Raw genomic sequence first — 16,168 nt, 5'->3', positions numbered from 1 at the left:
AGGGCTGAAAATATGTGCGAGTCCATCCACCTTGTCAAGGAGTGACGAAACACACCGGGACCCCTGACCTCGGAGGAGGCAGTACAATCTGAGATGTGTTATTCTGCCTTTATTGGCCCCTAGGTAGCCCTATTTAGTGTCAGGTCACATTCAGCTCTCTGTCAGATAGGAGTCAGATATTTCGCAGAGTTTAAGATAAGCATCAATCACTCTGTCCTCACTGCAAGTCATCACCATCCTCTTGCAGTGTCCGGTCAGTCACTTTAGCACCCTGCCCATGAATGAAGCGAACATGTCGAAAGCCTCCCGCAGGCCCCACGTGATGAGAAGATGTGAGACCCCATGCTGGGAAAGCACTTCACACCCTAGTTCTGGCCGTCACCAAACCGAGAGTTAAGGTGAGCATCCCTAGACCTGCGCCCCATGCGGGCCCTGGTCATCGCCCAAGGTCCTTCCACTTCTTCCTCATCTAAGGAGGTGTGATGCACCTCCATCTTCTCCTGGTCCAGCTGCTCTCCTCACTGAAGTGCCAGGTTATGCAGAGTGCAACAAACCACTATGAGCAGCAGCAACTTTCAGGGCCACAGGCAATGGGTGACCTCCCAGTCCATTTGGTGCCGACTCCTGTATCACCTGGCACAGGTCGTCCACTATCACCCAGGACAGACGCAGTTTTCACCGGCACTGGACCTCTGACATCTTGAGGTAGGAAGTTCTATGGCAGTAGACTCATGGCCGGTAGCGTCTCCTCCAAGGTTCTGCCACCTGTGGCTATACTCCAGGAAGATCAATGGGCCCTTCCTCCCCCTCCTCTGCAGTGTCCTGCTCCTGGCCGTGTTCAGCAGCACATCAATGCTGATGCTGCTGTTTGACCGCAATCAAAAAAATTCTCAGCTACACTTCATAGAATTTACAGTGCAGAAGGAGGCCATTCAGCCCATCGAGTCTGCACCGGCTCTTGGAAAGAGCACCCTACCCAAGGTCAACACCTCCACCCTATCCCCATAACCTAGTAACCCCACCCAACACTAAGGGCAATTTTGGACACTAAGGGCAATTTATCATGGCCAATCCACCTAACCTGGGACCCTGGAGCTGTGAAGCGATTGTGCTATCCACAATGCTACTGTGCTACACTAGCTCCATGATTCTCCAAAATCAAAAACTGAAAGAAAGGGAACATCAAAGTAGGCGTTAAGGAGTCCTGACAATGCCCTGACCCTCAGCCCTCTCAGCATCTGTGACATCCACCCATCCGCATCCCCCTATATGAGCGCTTTTCCACTGAGTCTCAGTCCCTCCGCTGTCACGCAATAGCCACTTCTCCACCATAGTTTCTCTCAACTCCACCTGAATGAACAGCTTTCACTCCTGCGAGTCCCTGTGGTCCGCATGTCTCCTCCCCCCAATGTGTGCTGAGTGATGGCGGTCCAGTGCATTCAAAGGATCTGTGTTCTAACCTCATAGGGGAACAAGAAGCTGACGCACCCCCCCCCCCCCCCCCCCAGCCCGTCATTACCTTGAACCGGGTGAGTAATGAGAGACTTCAACATAATGCCTTGCAATGATGCCTTGCATTAGGGGCCACATCTGTGTTACCTCTCTGTTATATAGATGTGAGTATGAGCTTTGGAGATCTATACTTGGGGGCAATGCTTCCAACTATTTTGATCAACATAAATAACCAAATAATCTAAATCAAATAAACTGAGGGACCAAATTAAAGGGACAGTCCCTTACAAGGAAATTGCCTTAAACAAAAAGCAAATCACAAATGAGATTTAAAACATCACACCAAAAGAGTTAAAAATTGGATACCAAACAGTGGCACACTCATCACTTGCAATGCTGACTAAATTGGCACAATTGACACCTCAAGGAAGAGATGTTGTAAACCGCCCCAGCGACCTATGATTATTCAGTGAGGGAGAGTACAGGCAGAAGGGCTTGGCTGATGCATTTAAATGAGTTTCCCGACCTCCCATGGTGGATTTCGCATTACGCCACCGGCGAGAGACCTGGGAAAAATGGAAAACGCGATCTCGCCGACGAGAATCACATATTTTCTGCCAGTTCGCCGTTCACGCTGACGGCTAATGAGGGCTCAGAATTCCACCCACAATATTCAGAGGCACAGCTCTGCAGTCCCTACATACCAGGACTGTTAGGAGCAGTGTTTGAACCCTTCCCAATATTTAATTGGAGGAAATTCCTGTTCATCTAGTACTGGGTGTTGGAAAAGCAGAGTGACAATTTGGCCAGAGTGGAGTCACCGAGAGAGGTGGTGATGAGGTGGAGCTGGGTGTTGTCAGTGTACCTGTGAAAACTAACGTTGTGCTTTCAGACGATGGTACCAACTTTACATGTTGCAGTATATTATAGTGTACTATAGCTCGTTGTGCTCTCTCCTTATTTGGCTCTGTTTATGGCGGTTAATATGGTCGCCGTCCTTAATTCTAATTATGTTTGCTCAAGAGTCGGCAGGTATCTTTTCAATACCGCCACAAGGTTCAAAACCGAATACTGATCAAAGACTCGATACACCAGTTAGTAAGTTCAAAATCAATACTCATTTATTTATGCACAGTCAATTATACTCATGCACAAACTCTAACTAAACTATCACTACTACTAAAAGCCTATACTTAGCTTCGGGTGCCCATTCAGTCAGAGGAACAATGGCCGTTGTCCGGTTCTGAGGCTGCTGGCATCGAACTTGTATGGAATAGTAGCTAGGAGCATCTGTATCGTAGCGTGCGTTGACTTTTGACTTACCTGTCTGGTGCAGCTGCTAGGCAGGTCTCTCTCTGCTGAGGGCCAAGACCAAGAAGAACGATTCTTGCTTGGGGGCTTCCTTTTTACCCCAAAGGGGCTTTGCGCGTTTTTGGGCGGGCCTTGAACTTGGCCCCAATTAATTGGACCATATCCTAATCATCGGTATTGATTTTCTCCAATAAAGGGGTGGCTGCTTGATCGCTGGGTGACCGTTGGCCTGCTTTTGTTTTAATCTCCTCTGGCGCCGGGGTGTCTGCTTTGGTATCATTTGCTTAAATGTTTCTCTTTTGTCCCTGGAGATAGCTCTTTGCAGTATCAGTCTTGTCTGGGAGCTGCAAACTTCAGTCAACAGACAAACCTTGCACCTGCTTACTTTCTTAGCATTGTCCAATTTTCCCATCATTCTCTGCAAGTGTCCATTTTGTAATTGGGACGTGGCCACCCCAGGTGGCTACAGTACTACATTTTGATACACCCCTTAGTTCTCATGTAATTCATATGGATTATTTCTTGGTTTCTATTTGTTTCAGTCTCTCTGATGAAATAATTGTCAGAAAAGAACAGCGTGAGTTTTCTGTGTCTCCGAGACTATAGGCCCTGGCTCTACCCTGGCCGTTTGGTCATATCCATTCCAGATTTCCTTCTGTCAGTAAACAGCTGCATGTCTTTACTTTCACAAACTCATAATTTTTCTCCCTGAGCCTGCCCCACTCCATCCCAGTGGCTTCCAATTCCATTTTGAGGCTTTGACGAGTTGTCCATCACGTTGACAGCTCCCGCCAGTCTGGTTTTAATATTTTACTGCGGGTCCTACAAACCTGACTGCAAAAACAAGTCACATCAAAGGGAGTTTATAAAATCTGCAAGACCAGTTGTGCAAATGTTAAAATAAGCAGTGGCAACCTCGCCTCAAAAAGAAAGATCTGAACAAAAGCTGGACGTGGGCAACTTGGTGAGAGATGATATGGGAATCCCGGGAGTATTCAGGACAGCTGGTTCATGGAGGAGTACTGAGCCTCACCTGCTCTGGGTGAGAAAGCATGTTGAATATTTATGATCCAAGCAGAACAAAAGGAGAGATATCTGAATCCCCTTGAAAATAATTAAATGAGCTGAGTGGATGTGAGAGAGGATGAAGGGTGAGGAGGTTATGCTGAAAGTTTTGTCCCTTGATCCTGCCCTCACCCATTCCACACCAATGTATATTTAACTATGTTATGAAGAATTTGCACCATGTCAAGCCTTATTCTAACTCATAATGCGCTCCTTATGCAATGATGACGTTAGTAACCGTGCCTGCTATTTTGCACATAGCAGTGCCCCATACAAATGACCAGCTAATTTGTTCCTCATAAGTGGTTAGCATTGCTGCCTCACGACTCCAGGGACCCCGGTTCAATTCCAGCCTTGGGTGTCTGTGTGGCGTTTGCACGTTCTCTCCGTGCCCGTGTGTGTTTCCTCCGGGTGCTCCTGTTTCCTCCCACAGTCCAAAGATGTGCAGGTTAGGTGGAGTTATGGGGTTACGGGGATAGGGCGGAGGAGCGGGACTAGGTAGGATGCACTTTCTGAGGGTCAGTGGGGGCTCGATGGGCCAAATGGCCTCCTTCAGCACGATAGGGATTCTATAAATTTTACAAATATCATTAACCCATTACTCTACAGTGTTAACTAAACTTTGAAAACCCGATTGGCTGAAAAACCTTCCTTTGCTGTTGGTTTTCCATCAAATAGAGTTGATTCGATTACATTTTACACACGCTCTTACAGTGAGGAGAGTGAATCGGGATTTCGAGGAAAAGACTGAAAGTACAAGAATATTAAACTCACTCTTCCAAGGAAAAGTGATTGGAATAGGTTGGTAAAGTTAAACTGAAATGAAACCCATTGAAGATACAGCTGAACTATCTGAATGGAAGACAGCGAGAATACCACAAAAAAACTTTATTCGGCTTTTTATACTCGGTAAATTGAGTTCAAATATCTCTGTGTATCATTAATGTAGCTACACCGGATAAATCTATCTTTTTATTACTTTTTTAAAAAGAAATTTAGTGTACCCAATTCATTTTTTCCAATTAAGGGGCAATTTAGCATGGCCAATCCATCTACCCCGCACATCTGTGGGTTGTGGGGGTGAAACCCACGAAAACACGGGGAGAATGTGCAAACTCCACACGGACAGTGACCCAGAGCCGGGATAGAACCTGGGACCTCGGCACCGTGAGGCAGCAGGGCTAACCCACTGCGCCACCGTGCTGCCCATCTTTGCATTATTACGATATGAATATTTATTATAGGCCCATGGTCTCAGCTGAAAATTATACTGCAAAATCACCCCAAAGTGGATGGAATTTTGCCGGTTAATTGAACTGAATTCGATGTGTTGAAAACTGGACTATTTTAGTCCCGCAGTGATGGTAATATCTGGTGTGGTGACGTTGGGTCACGAGCCAGGGGCGGATTTTTCCGACCCTCCGCAGGGTCGGGGAATCGCCCGGAGCCGCCGTACATCCCACCCCCGCCATGGCTGGAATTCTCCGCCACCCGGGAATCGGCGAGAGTGGGAATCGCGCCCCGCCAATCGGCGGGAACCCCATGGCGATTCTCCAGTCCGCGATGGGCCGAGGTCCCGCCGATGTCAGGCCTCCCCCGCCGATGTGGTTTAAACCACCTCTGTGCCGGCGGGAACAGGCGGCGCGAGGAGGCCCCCGGGGTCCTGGGGGGGCGCGGGGCGATCGGACCCCGGGGGGTGCCCCCACAGTGGCCTGGCCCGCGATCGGGGCCCACCGATTGGCGGGCGGGCCTGTGCCGTGGGGGCACTCTTTTTCGTCCACTGCCACCACGGCCTCCACCGTGGCGGAGGCGGAAGAGAGCACCTCCACCGCGCATATGCCGGTGGTGACGTCAGCGGCCGCTGACGCTCCGGCGCATGTGCGGACTCCCGCCGACCGGCGAAGGCCTTTCGGCCAGCCCTGACACCGGGCGACGTGGCGCCAGACGCAGTCGGCAGAGCGGGAGCCACTCTGGCGCGGGCCTAGCCCATAAAGATGCGGAGAATTCCGCACCTTTGGGGAGGCCCGACGCCGGAGTGGTTGGTGCCACTCCGGTACGCCGGGACCCTCAGCCCCGCCGGGTAGGGAGAATTTCGCCCCTGATGTTATCACACAGGTCAGCAATGAAATCTGAAGCCGGTTTGCCATTTTGAAAAAAGTGATTAACTATCATTTAAACTCATGAGCAGTCTAATTTCATCCCAATGCCATAATACGCTCCCAGCACATGAAACAAACCAGCTGGCGCCAAAATCAGGAGCCCACCTACCATATTTAAATTTATACCAAGTCAATTGACCCCGATGATATGCTGCCAATGCCATGTCATGGGCAGTCAGCTGGGAGTGGGCAGCCCAATTATTTTTTAATTCTTCAAAGGATGGAAAGGAAAGGGGCTACTAACCTTTGGAGGGGGTGGGGGGTGGGGGTGACCTTTGTGCATCGGGGGAGGGGTGGGGCTGTTTCTCCCTCAGGTAGAAACCTTTCTTCCTGTCTGCCTGCTGCTTTAAACCAACCACCCGTATCCCCCGCCCTCCTAACCTGCCCAAACTATCCCTGCCCACGACCCCGGACTTACCCATTCCGAGGATTCATTCGGCCTCTTCCTACTTGTTGCAGTTCCTGCAGTGGCCACTAACGTGCTCTTGGTGTTGCAAAAACCGCTGGAGCTGGCCAATCGGATCGGCTGGCAGCTCCCAAGGGTGGATCCAACTGCTCACCTGCAACACTTTATGGCTGCTCACATCCTGTGAAATAATAATAAAAAACACTGCAATGGTTTTGAATCTTTTGCTGAGTTGGATTTAGACTTTGTGGGCCCAATGCTCACCTTCATTTCTGCCCCCCATCTCTCTCCTTCCCTCCCAAATGCAACACGGCCTTCACCCACTCTGTCCCTGCAAGGCTGCAACCCTGGCTAACATCAGCTCACGCACTTGCCTCCTACCAGTTCCCCCCAACTCTCTCACTTTCCCATTCTGGTGTCGTCACAGTAACTTCATTGAAGCCTACTCGTGACAATAAGCGATTTTCATTTTCATTTTTCATTTCATTTCAAGATAGCCACTTGCCTCACTCGTTGTCTCCTTGTGCTGGGAAGGCTTGATTTGGCGCTTTGCGCCTCACTGCTGGTGGCCTGTCCTCAACCCTCAGTCGAGAAACCTACTGGCTGTGTTTTATTCGTAAAATAAAACACAGGATCTTCTGCCTCTGCCTCTCTCTCCCTCCTCGGCTAGTCACCTCTCATTCCTCATGCATGCGCACCTCAATGTTCGGACCAGTCTGTTTTCCTGCTCTCTAAGAGGACTTGCGTTGGGTCTTTGAGCGGGGAAACAGACTGGGGGCAGGCCAGCAGCAGCGAGGCTGTTTGGACTCTGATGACAGCTCCATTGCTCTTCAGCAAATGCAGAGTTATCAGGCTCTGATTGGTGCCCACAGTCACCGGCTGGCGTGGAGGCCCTCCATTGGTTGGGACCCTGTGCCTCAGCAAGGTGGGATTCATTGTAAATCAGTCTCTGATCTCCTGTACATTCATTCCATCATACATGTGGCCAATGTGAACTCCACAGGCTGCACAATCTGCACAATGATTAGCGCCCAATAACCACTGAGCCTGTGAGACTTACTCCACCCCACCCCAAACCCCCACAACCCCAACCCCATCAGAGGCCTCGGGACCATGTTGAGTGGCATTTATGCGTCATGATGACTCACATCTTTGGGCAGTGCAGAAACCAATAATACCCTTCCCAAAACCTTCTGTGTTCGTACAGGCGTAAAAATGACACAGATGTAATAAATGGAATGGTCTGCTTCTGTGCTCTCATATTTTGAGAAGATTAAGTCTGGGCAGTAGAAACATAAAAAACTAATTTCTGAAATCACAGTTAATGCCCTCTTCTCCTCCTGGGTTTATATTTGTTTTTCAATTCATGTTCCTGCCTGATGCCTACTTTATTTTAAAAACAGAAAATGCTGGAATGGTTCTGCAGGTTTGGTAGTATCTGTGGAGGGAGAAACCAGGTTAATAGGCTGAATCTTCTTTGAGTTGAGATGACTCGCGGGCCATTTAAAAATGGTGGGCACGTCCTGACTGCAGGATTCCTGACCCCATTCTGGGCCTGACTGATTCCGAGGGTGCCTGTAAAAGAGTGCAGACTGATTCCTCTCAAAGGCCCAGGTACTGGCACTCCATTGCAGAGAGAGGCATGTCTTCCTCCTCCTCAATTTTTAAAACACCTTATATAAGGCGAGTTCAAAGGTCTCCCTCATGATTCCTGTGCCAAGTTCAGGCTTCCCACACAACCCCAATTCCCCCTCCAAGCTATGAAGCGGCGCCCACATCCCCCATGGCTCCTTAAGCCGACTATGCCAAGCTACGGCACTCTACCATTCTCTGTGGCCCCTCATACCCCCTATGCCAAACTATGGCAGTCCACCCCAAAGACCCCGAGAGCCCAAACATCCATTATTATTGTCGAAAGAGTTGCGCATCTGAGAAACCGTTACTCGATTGAAAGCTCTGGTTCTCTTGTCTTAACGGTCCACTTCACAATGTTTATTTACTCAAGGCTAAGTTGTTTCAAGGGCTTGTGACTTTTGTTATTGATACTTTAAAAGGGTCTGAATGATTGACACTTTCATTGCCCTTGTAACAAAATTTGACCGAGTATGGCATCAAGGAGCCCTAGCTAAACTGGAGTCAATGGGAATCAGGGGGGAAACTCTTTGCTGGTTCGAGTCATACCTGGCACAAAAGAAGGTGGTTATGCTGGCTGGACATCAATCATCTCAACTCCAGGACATCACTGCAGGAGTTCCTCATGGTAGTGTCCTAGGTCCAGCCATCTTCAGCTGCTGCATCAATGACCTCTCTTCCATCATAAGGTCAGACATGGGGATGTTTGCGGATGACTGCACAATGTTCAGCACCGTTCGCGACTCCTCAGATAACAAAGCAGTCCATGCCCAAATGCAGCAAAACCTGGACAATATCCAGGCTTGGGCTGACAAATGGCAAGTTGCATTCGCGCCACACATGTGTCAGGCAATGACCACCTTTTCACAGTAACTTCATTTGAAGCCTACTTGTGACAAATGATTTTCACTTAATTTCATTTTCATTTCATCTCCTACAAGAGAGGATTTAACCATCACCCCTTGACATTCAATAGCATTACCATCACTGAATCCTCCACAGTCAACATCCTGGGGGTTACCATTGATCAGAAACTGAACTGGACTAGCCACATTAATACTGTGGCTATCAGGGTAGATCAAAGGCTCGGAATCCTATGGCGAGTAACTCACCTCCTGACCCCCCAAAGCCTGGTGACCATCTACTAGGTACAAGTCAGGAGTGTAGTGGAATACTTTCAACTTGCCTGAACGAGTGCAGCTCCAACAACACTCAAGAAGCTCAATACCATCCAGGACAAAGCAGCCCGCTTGATTGCTCCTCCTTCCACAAACATTCAAACCCTCCACCACCGACGAACAGTGGCAGCCTTGTGTACCATCTGCAAGATGCACAGCGGTAACTCACCAAGATTCATTTGGCAGCACCTTCCAAAGCCACGACCATTACCATCTAGAAGGACAGGAGCAGCAGATATCTGGGAATCCCACCACCTGGAGGTTCCCCTCCAAATTCACTCACTACCCTGACTTGGAAATATAGGACATAGAATATAGAACAGTACAGCAGGGTAGCATGGTGGTTAGCATAAATGCTTCACAGCTCCAGGGTCCCAGGTTCGATTCCCGGCTGGGTCACTGTCTGTGTGGAGTCTGATGTCCTCCCCCTGTGTGCGTGGGTTTCCTCCGGGTGCTCCGGTTTCCTCCCACAGTCCAAAGATGTGCGGGTTAGGTGGATTGGCCATGCTAAATTGCCCGTAGTGTCCTAAAACAAGTAAGGTTAAGGGGGGGGGGTTGTTGGGTTACGGGTATAGGGTGGATACGTGGGTTTGAGTAGGGTGATCATGGCTCGGCACAACATTGAGGGCCGAAGGGCCTGTTCTGTGCTGTACTGTTCTATGTTCTATGTTCTAACAGGCCCTTCGGCCCTCGATGTTGTGCCGAGCAATGATCACCCTACTCAAACCCACGTATCCACCCTATACCCGTAACCCAACAACACCCCCCTTAACCTTACTTATTAGGACACTACGGGCAATTTAGCATGGCCAATCCACCTAACCCGCACATCTTTGGACTGTGGGAGGAAACCGGAGCACCCGGAGGAAACCCACGCACACACGGGGAGGACGTGCAGACTCCACACAGACAGTGACCCAGCCGGGAACCGAACCTGGGACCCTGGAGCTGTGAAGCATTTATGCTAACCACCATGCTACCGTGCTTCCTTCGCAGTTGTTGGGACAAAACCCTGGAACTCCCTCCCTAACAGCACAGTGGGTGTACTGCACCAGAAGGTCTGCAACGGTTCAAAAAGGCAACTCACCACCACCTTCTGAAGGGCAATTAGGGATGGGCAATAAATGCTGGCCTAATCAGGAAAGCCCACATCCCGTAAATTATTTTTTTTTAAATGAGGTTTTTTCAATCATAGTGGAAATGAATGAATGAGCACTAAAGCCAATGGGGTTACTACATGTCAAGATGACAATCCTTGTTATTATTTTTACTTATCACTACAGCACAGCCAATGTTGGAACTCCTGCAAGATCAACCCAGGTTAGCTTGTGTTGATTGGTGCCCTCTCCTGATTGACAAATGCCTTTTCAATAGATCTAGCTATAAACAAGAGCCCATTCCACAACCAACTCTGAGAGTAAATGTAGGATTGTAGTTCCCTGATACATGAGGTAACCTAGATTTGACGTTTATTTTCAGCATCTCTACGTGGAGATCATTTGACGAGAGTGACTGTTGTAAATTGTGGTTGATGGAGATCCACAGCAAAGATGAATATTGAGGACTGATGAATAGAAGAATGGAATAAGTAAATGCCCACGATATGCACTTTCCCACGGGTCAGATGAAATCTGCAATATTTTGGACACTGTTTTGTAAAATTAGTATTGGCAAAGAAGCAGTAATATTTCAGTCTCATTGCATAAACTAGTGCTTCTAATAACTTGAACACAGTTAGGCAGGTTTCAGACTGTACTTTGCTACCTCAGGAAATTGTGGTTCACATGGTAGCCATCCTTTACCTCAGTGGTGCTTTGCACCAGATCACATACATTGCCAGACTGCAGAGCGTTCACGTACAGGAAGGCCCTGCACTGATACATTTCTCAATTTGTGACCAGCACAATATTTTGAACAGGAAGTGATTCCCCTCCCCCCCACCATTTGCCACATCGAATTATAAGCTTGTGTTGAGCTTTTGAAATTGGTCTGAAACAATTTTTGCGGATTTGAATTGCACCTCCCTTTGGTTATATTTTCTTTGCGATTAAAGAATGGTATTTCTTTTGGGTTTCCACCATTCATTGTGTAAATGGTTCGGCAGGAAATCTGACTCGAGGCACCGCCAATACAGGCAAACGTGGAAAACCAGCAAAAGCTGAATAACAGCAGCCCTGAACCTAGTTCCATGATATGTAATCAAACTGAGTATAGTGTGACGCAGCCTTGTCAACATTTGATGTACAGATACACCCAACATTTATCACTGACTAAGACAACAAAAATGGAGAGTTTCCTTCATATATTGCAGACTTGCAAGCTCTTTGGGATATATGTTGGTGCTCATTCTAAACGTGGCATAGCTGGTACACTTTGGGCTGGATTAGCCAAAGGGTTCAGGACTGTGTACCCAAATGAGGATCCCAAGCCTGCACTTGCTAGCACAAGACCAGCTCAGTGATCTTTTGGGAGGCTACCAATTGGCTGCCTGCAAGCTTGTTGAACAACTAAGAACGCTGAGCGGGTTTTCGATGCTGCTGGCCAATCAGTGGGCTGGTGACAGAGCCTCGGCTGCCTCACTGGGAAAAGTGGACACTGCTAAGGCAAGCCAGGAACTTTTCTTGAGTTTCTTCATTGGTAGTGTCCGGGCCTTTTTTTGTAATCTTTGTGTTAAAATATCTGTGGGCACGATTCTCCGGCACTTGAGCGCAACGTAGCCGGAGTTTGCTGAGCCTCCCGACCGTCTCCGCGCCTCCCGGGATTCTGTGAAGGTGCTCCATAATTGATCTGAGGCTGGTTTAGCACAGTGGGCTAAACAGATGGTTTGTAATGCAGAACAAGGCAGCAGCACGGGTTAAATTCCCGTACCGGCCTCCCCAAAACAGGCACCGGAATGTGACGACTCGGGGCTTTTCACAGTAACTTCACTGAAGCCTACTTGTGACAACAAGCGATTATTATTATTATTATTATTATTAAGTCCCTGGCATTGCCAAGGTGCCCGGATGGTACTGCCAAACCAGCAGGAGCATTGCCTGGGTGTCAAGGTGGCAGTGCAAGGGTGCCTGAATGCCAGGGTGGCACTACCAAGGGCCAGGGGCGAGGGGGGCCATGCCCATGAAATGAGGGTGGAGAGGGGGGTTGAAGTGTGGGGGAGTGCAGGGCAGGTAAGTAGGGGCCTCCGGGAGGTTGGGGGTGAGTCATGGGTGGGGGTCCTATAAGGGAGAGAATGCTGTAAGGGGGCTTGGGAGGCCTGAGGAGAGGGGGGGACCCCCAGGGAACCCATAGCAGGGTGTCCTCACTTGGGGGGGTGGGGTAGTACCCATGTGTGTGGGGGGGTGCACTGCCCATGGGTAGGGGGTGTGCCACACAGCTCACTTAGAGATCAGGCACCCTTTCAAAATGGCAGCCTGATCTCTGAGTTCAGCTCTCCTGTGCATTAAAAAACATTCTGGGCTGGATTTTCCGATCGCCGACTCCGAAATCGCGTTTGTCGATCGGCCGGAGAATCCCCGTTTACGCCGGAATCGGGTGCGGCTCCGTTATTGCGATGATCCGCTCGCTCACTAAAAAATGGGGGACTCAGGGAGTACGCCCACGTCGTATGGACGGCCTCAGGACGTCACCTGAGACCCTCCCCCGATGTTCTGCCCCCGATGGGCCAAGTCCCTGACGGCGTAGCTCGCGTATGCTCAACTGTTCGGGGACCTTGCGTGGCGGCTGCGGACTGAGTCCAGTGCCGCCACAGTTGGGTGGTGGGGGGGGCGTGGACTCGCCCATTCTGCGGCCGTATCTGCAGGTAAAGTTACACTGCACGGCTGCTAGCCCCCCACTGGACAGAGGACCAGTGCAGCGGCGGCGCCGACTTTCTGCCCGTAAGACCAGACGGATCCTCCGGACGTAAGTGCCTAAGTGCCATTGAATAACGGTGGGGAAAGTGCCTGAAAAACCCACCACAAATGAACTTAGAAATTTTCTGGGAGAACCGGGCGCTGTAGTTCTGAAAGATGTACAGGTGATTCATTTCCATAATTCAGTCAGTACAGCTCAGAACTGAATGAAGAGACTACCTGCAGCTCTCAGCTTGTTTCTTCTAGTTCTCCCCACTTGTATTTACACTTGCAAAAATGGTTGCATGAAGGTGACATTATGTCGGAGGCAACATAACTGCTATGAACAGCAGCGTGAGAAACCACAGCGACAGCAGGATGAGCACTTCCGCTACTACACAACTCAGCTGCCACATTTTGTAAACTGGAGTCATGCATACTGCGTTTGTCAGGATCACTGAGTTTCTAGCTCTACGTCTTCAGGATGGGTTTTCTGCGACATTTGTCATACTGGGCTGGATTCGCGGGTCCCCCGGCCACGTATTTCTTGGGGGCGCGCTGCTCTCTGGTGGTGGGATTCTCTACTCCTATCGCTTGTCAATGGGATTTCCCATTGAAGCCACCCCATGCTGCCGGATACCCGTGGGCGGGGGTGCACGGCCGGAGGAAGCAGGGAATCCCAACAGCCAGAGAATCCCGGCCATTATGTCCACTTACACCCCATTGTACCAAGGAACTAGCGTACATTAATGTGAGTTAACCAACTCTCCCTGCGCCCTAGATACTTCCATAGGTTCAGGAATAACGAGTTCTGCCCCACTTCCACCAGCAGAGAAGTTTTTTTTTTGTCCCCTTATTGTACTCTCTGCAACAGGATCAAAGTGTATAATAAGACTTTTTTCTTTTTTAGGAAATCACTGACACATTCCTGGCTGGTAAGGTGACATTGGAGAGTTTCCTGGAGAGGTTCCAAATGACGAGAAAACTTTGTCACGTGAGAAAGACACAGGTGGAGAAGCTCCAGGACTTAATGAAAAAGGACAGGAAGAAGAACCAGCAGCAGGCGATGCAGCAGAAACCAGAACATAGAGTGGCTTCACACAGCGTCCCTCCCGGCCCACAAAACGGACCCACGGGTCACGGGCTGCACCAGCGCTATAGCTTTACGCCTGCCATTGAGGTAACCTCCCACGGCCCGAGTCCATTCTCCATGCCTTCACCTCCTCCTCCGAGCAAGAACCTGCCTCCTCTCAGTTCACGCGATCGCCAGCCTGTGATTTCACGGCCTAACACTCCATTCACACCCCACGGCCTTCGTTCAGGCCTGCGTATGCTGGGACAGCTCCCAATATGGACTCCAAGGCCATTTAAGGCTCAACAAGCATACCCAGTGCAGAAACAACCACCCTATCGATAGGAATACAATAGAATACGATAGGACAATCTTTCCAGAAAATTACTCTGCGCCGATCAAACACATGATGGAGAAGGATGGAACGATACATTGTAAGGCAAAACCACATCCAAACAACTTAGCAGGAAAAGAGAGAGAAAATGAAATGAGCGCTTAAATGGAAGATATTTAGGGATAAAAATGGATTTTCAAGTTGGACTCTCCAGTTTCTCACGGCCAACTCAAAGCAGGGGGTGAAGATCTCATGCCTGATTTGGCAACATGAGCATAAACGATTGCCACCAACTCTCTGGTTGCAGGAACAACACTTCTCACCTCAGCTAATGTTATTGAATATAAGCAAAATTTGCCATGGCTGATTAAGATAAATTCCCGACTACATTTTTACTACATGGGATTTTCCAGTTTTTTCTGAGGAAGGTGCATCTGACTCCACAAATCTGTTCATTCTCCATGAAGACCACAACTAACGGCCTTGATTATATAAACTATGAAAGCGAATGGTTATTTGAGAGACTTGTTTTTTTAATTTGTTATCCATCAGCTTTTGACATAGGCAATCAGCTGGGGATGTGTAACGTTAAAAGGAAGTCCAACTGACCCAAGTTTGGCCAATGGAATGGGACCCTACCGGTAGCAACGGGGCATGGATTTGTGCAAAGGATCTAGGCACTTTTCCTCAGATCTCATTGTATCAGTATTGTTTTGCTTCAGTTCAGCTTGCTGTTACCTTGGTTCTGGTTGGGTCCAACACGTCCAGAAAACAGTTTGTAAAGCTCATGTGGACTCTCAAAGGCATCCAGACAATGCAACTATGCAGTATCTATTTAAAGATCTGCCGCTGATGGTCAGAACACAAGGATATAAAAGCAAATTACTGTGGGTGCTGGAATCTGAAACAAAAACAGACATTACTGGACAATCTCAGCACGTCTGACAGGGTCTGAGGAGAGAGAACGGAGCTAACGTTTCTAGTCTGGGTGACTCTTTGTCAAAGTCATCTGCTGAGATTATCCAGTAATCTCAGTTTTAGAACACAAGGATAGACGAGCCCAGCTCTTCCACCCAATCTTTGGTAATCTTTGAAAATCCCCGGGTTACTTGTCAGTGAACTGGCCCCCTCTGCTTTTGGGGTGGCTGCCTGAACTTCTCAGGAATGAAAGCGAGAAAGTAAATATTCATTTTATAATTGATGTATTAATAAAAGGGGTGTGTGCGCATGAAAGGAACACATTCATGAGTGGGCTCGGATGATATTGGTGCATTCGCAGGGGCTGCACGGTGGCACAGTGGTTAGCACTGCTGCCTCACGGCGCCGAGGACCCGGGTTTGATACTGGCCCCGGGTCACTGTCCGTGTGGAGTTTGCACATTCTCCCTTTGTCTGCGTGGGTTTCACCCCCACAACCCAAAGATGTGCAGGTTAGGTGGATTGGCCACGTTAAATTACCCATTAATTGGAAAAAAATAAGTGGGCACTTTAAATTGATAACATTTGTGCATATGCAAGTGGACCTCTCTTACCTGCACACACAAGCGAGCCTGTCACCCGGTGTGCACATAACACAGGCAGTTCCTGTCCCATACGCCTTTGAAAAATCAATGCATTCCAGCTGCTTTTGCAAATCCTTGTTACACAGTTAATATTGAGACCAGAATGTCTGCAGCTTCTTATTTGAGCAGCAAACAATCTTCCTCCTGATCCAAGGTGTACGAGGTCTT

At 49.0% G+C, this 16,168-nt stretch overlaps 1 protein-coding gene across 2 annotated transcripts in view; it reads left to right on the top strand.

Moving 5' to 3' along the window:
• LOC119975122 (vacuolar protein sorting-associated protein 37D-like) overlaps window positions 1–15,822 on the top strand; it is a 102,028-nt gene extending 86,206 nt beyond the window's left edge. Inside the window, exon 5 of one of the 2 annotated variants that reach the window (XM_038814681.1) lies at window positions 13,944–15,822. In XM_038814681.1, the coding sequence (XP_038670609.1) occupies window positions 13,944–14,450 (507 nt within the window). In that variant the 3' untranslated portion in view covers window positions 14,451–15,822. The remainder of the gene's footprint in view (window positions 1–13,943) is intronic. The other variant, XM_038814680.1, reaches the window with a different exon arrangement.
• Window positions 15,823–16,168: the final 346 nt, after the last annotated feature.

This window comes from Scyliorhinus canicula, chromosome 12 (assembly GCF_902713615.1).
Source record: "Scyliorhinus canicula chromosome 12, sScyCan1.1, whole genome shotgun sequence".
Lineage (NCBI taxonomy): Eukaryota > Metazoa > Chordata > Chondrichthyes > Carcharhiniformes > Scyliorhinidae > Scyliorhinus > Scyliorhinus canicula.
This window is presented reverse-complemented; position numbering and strand designations above follow the sequence as displayed.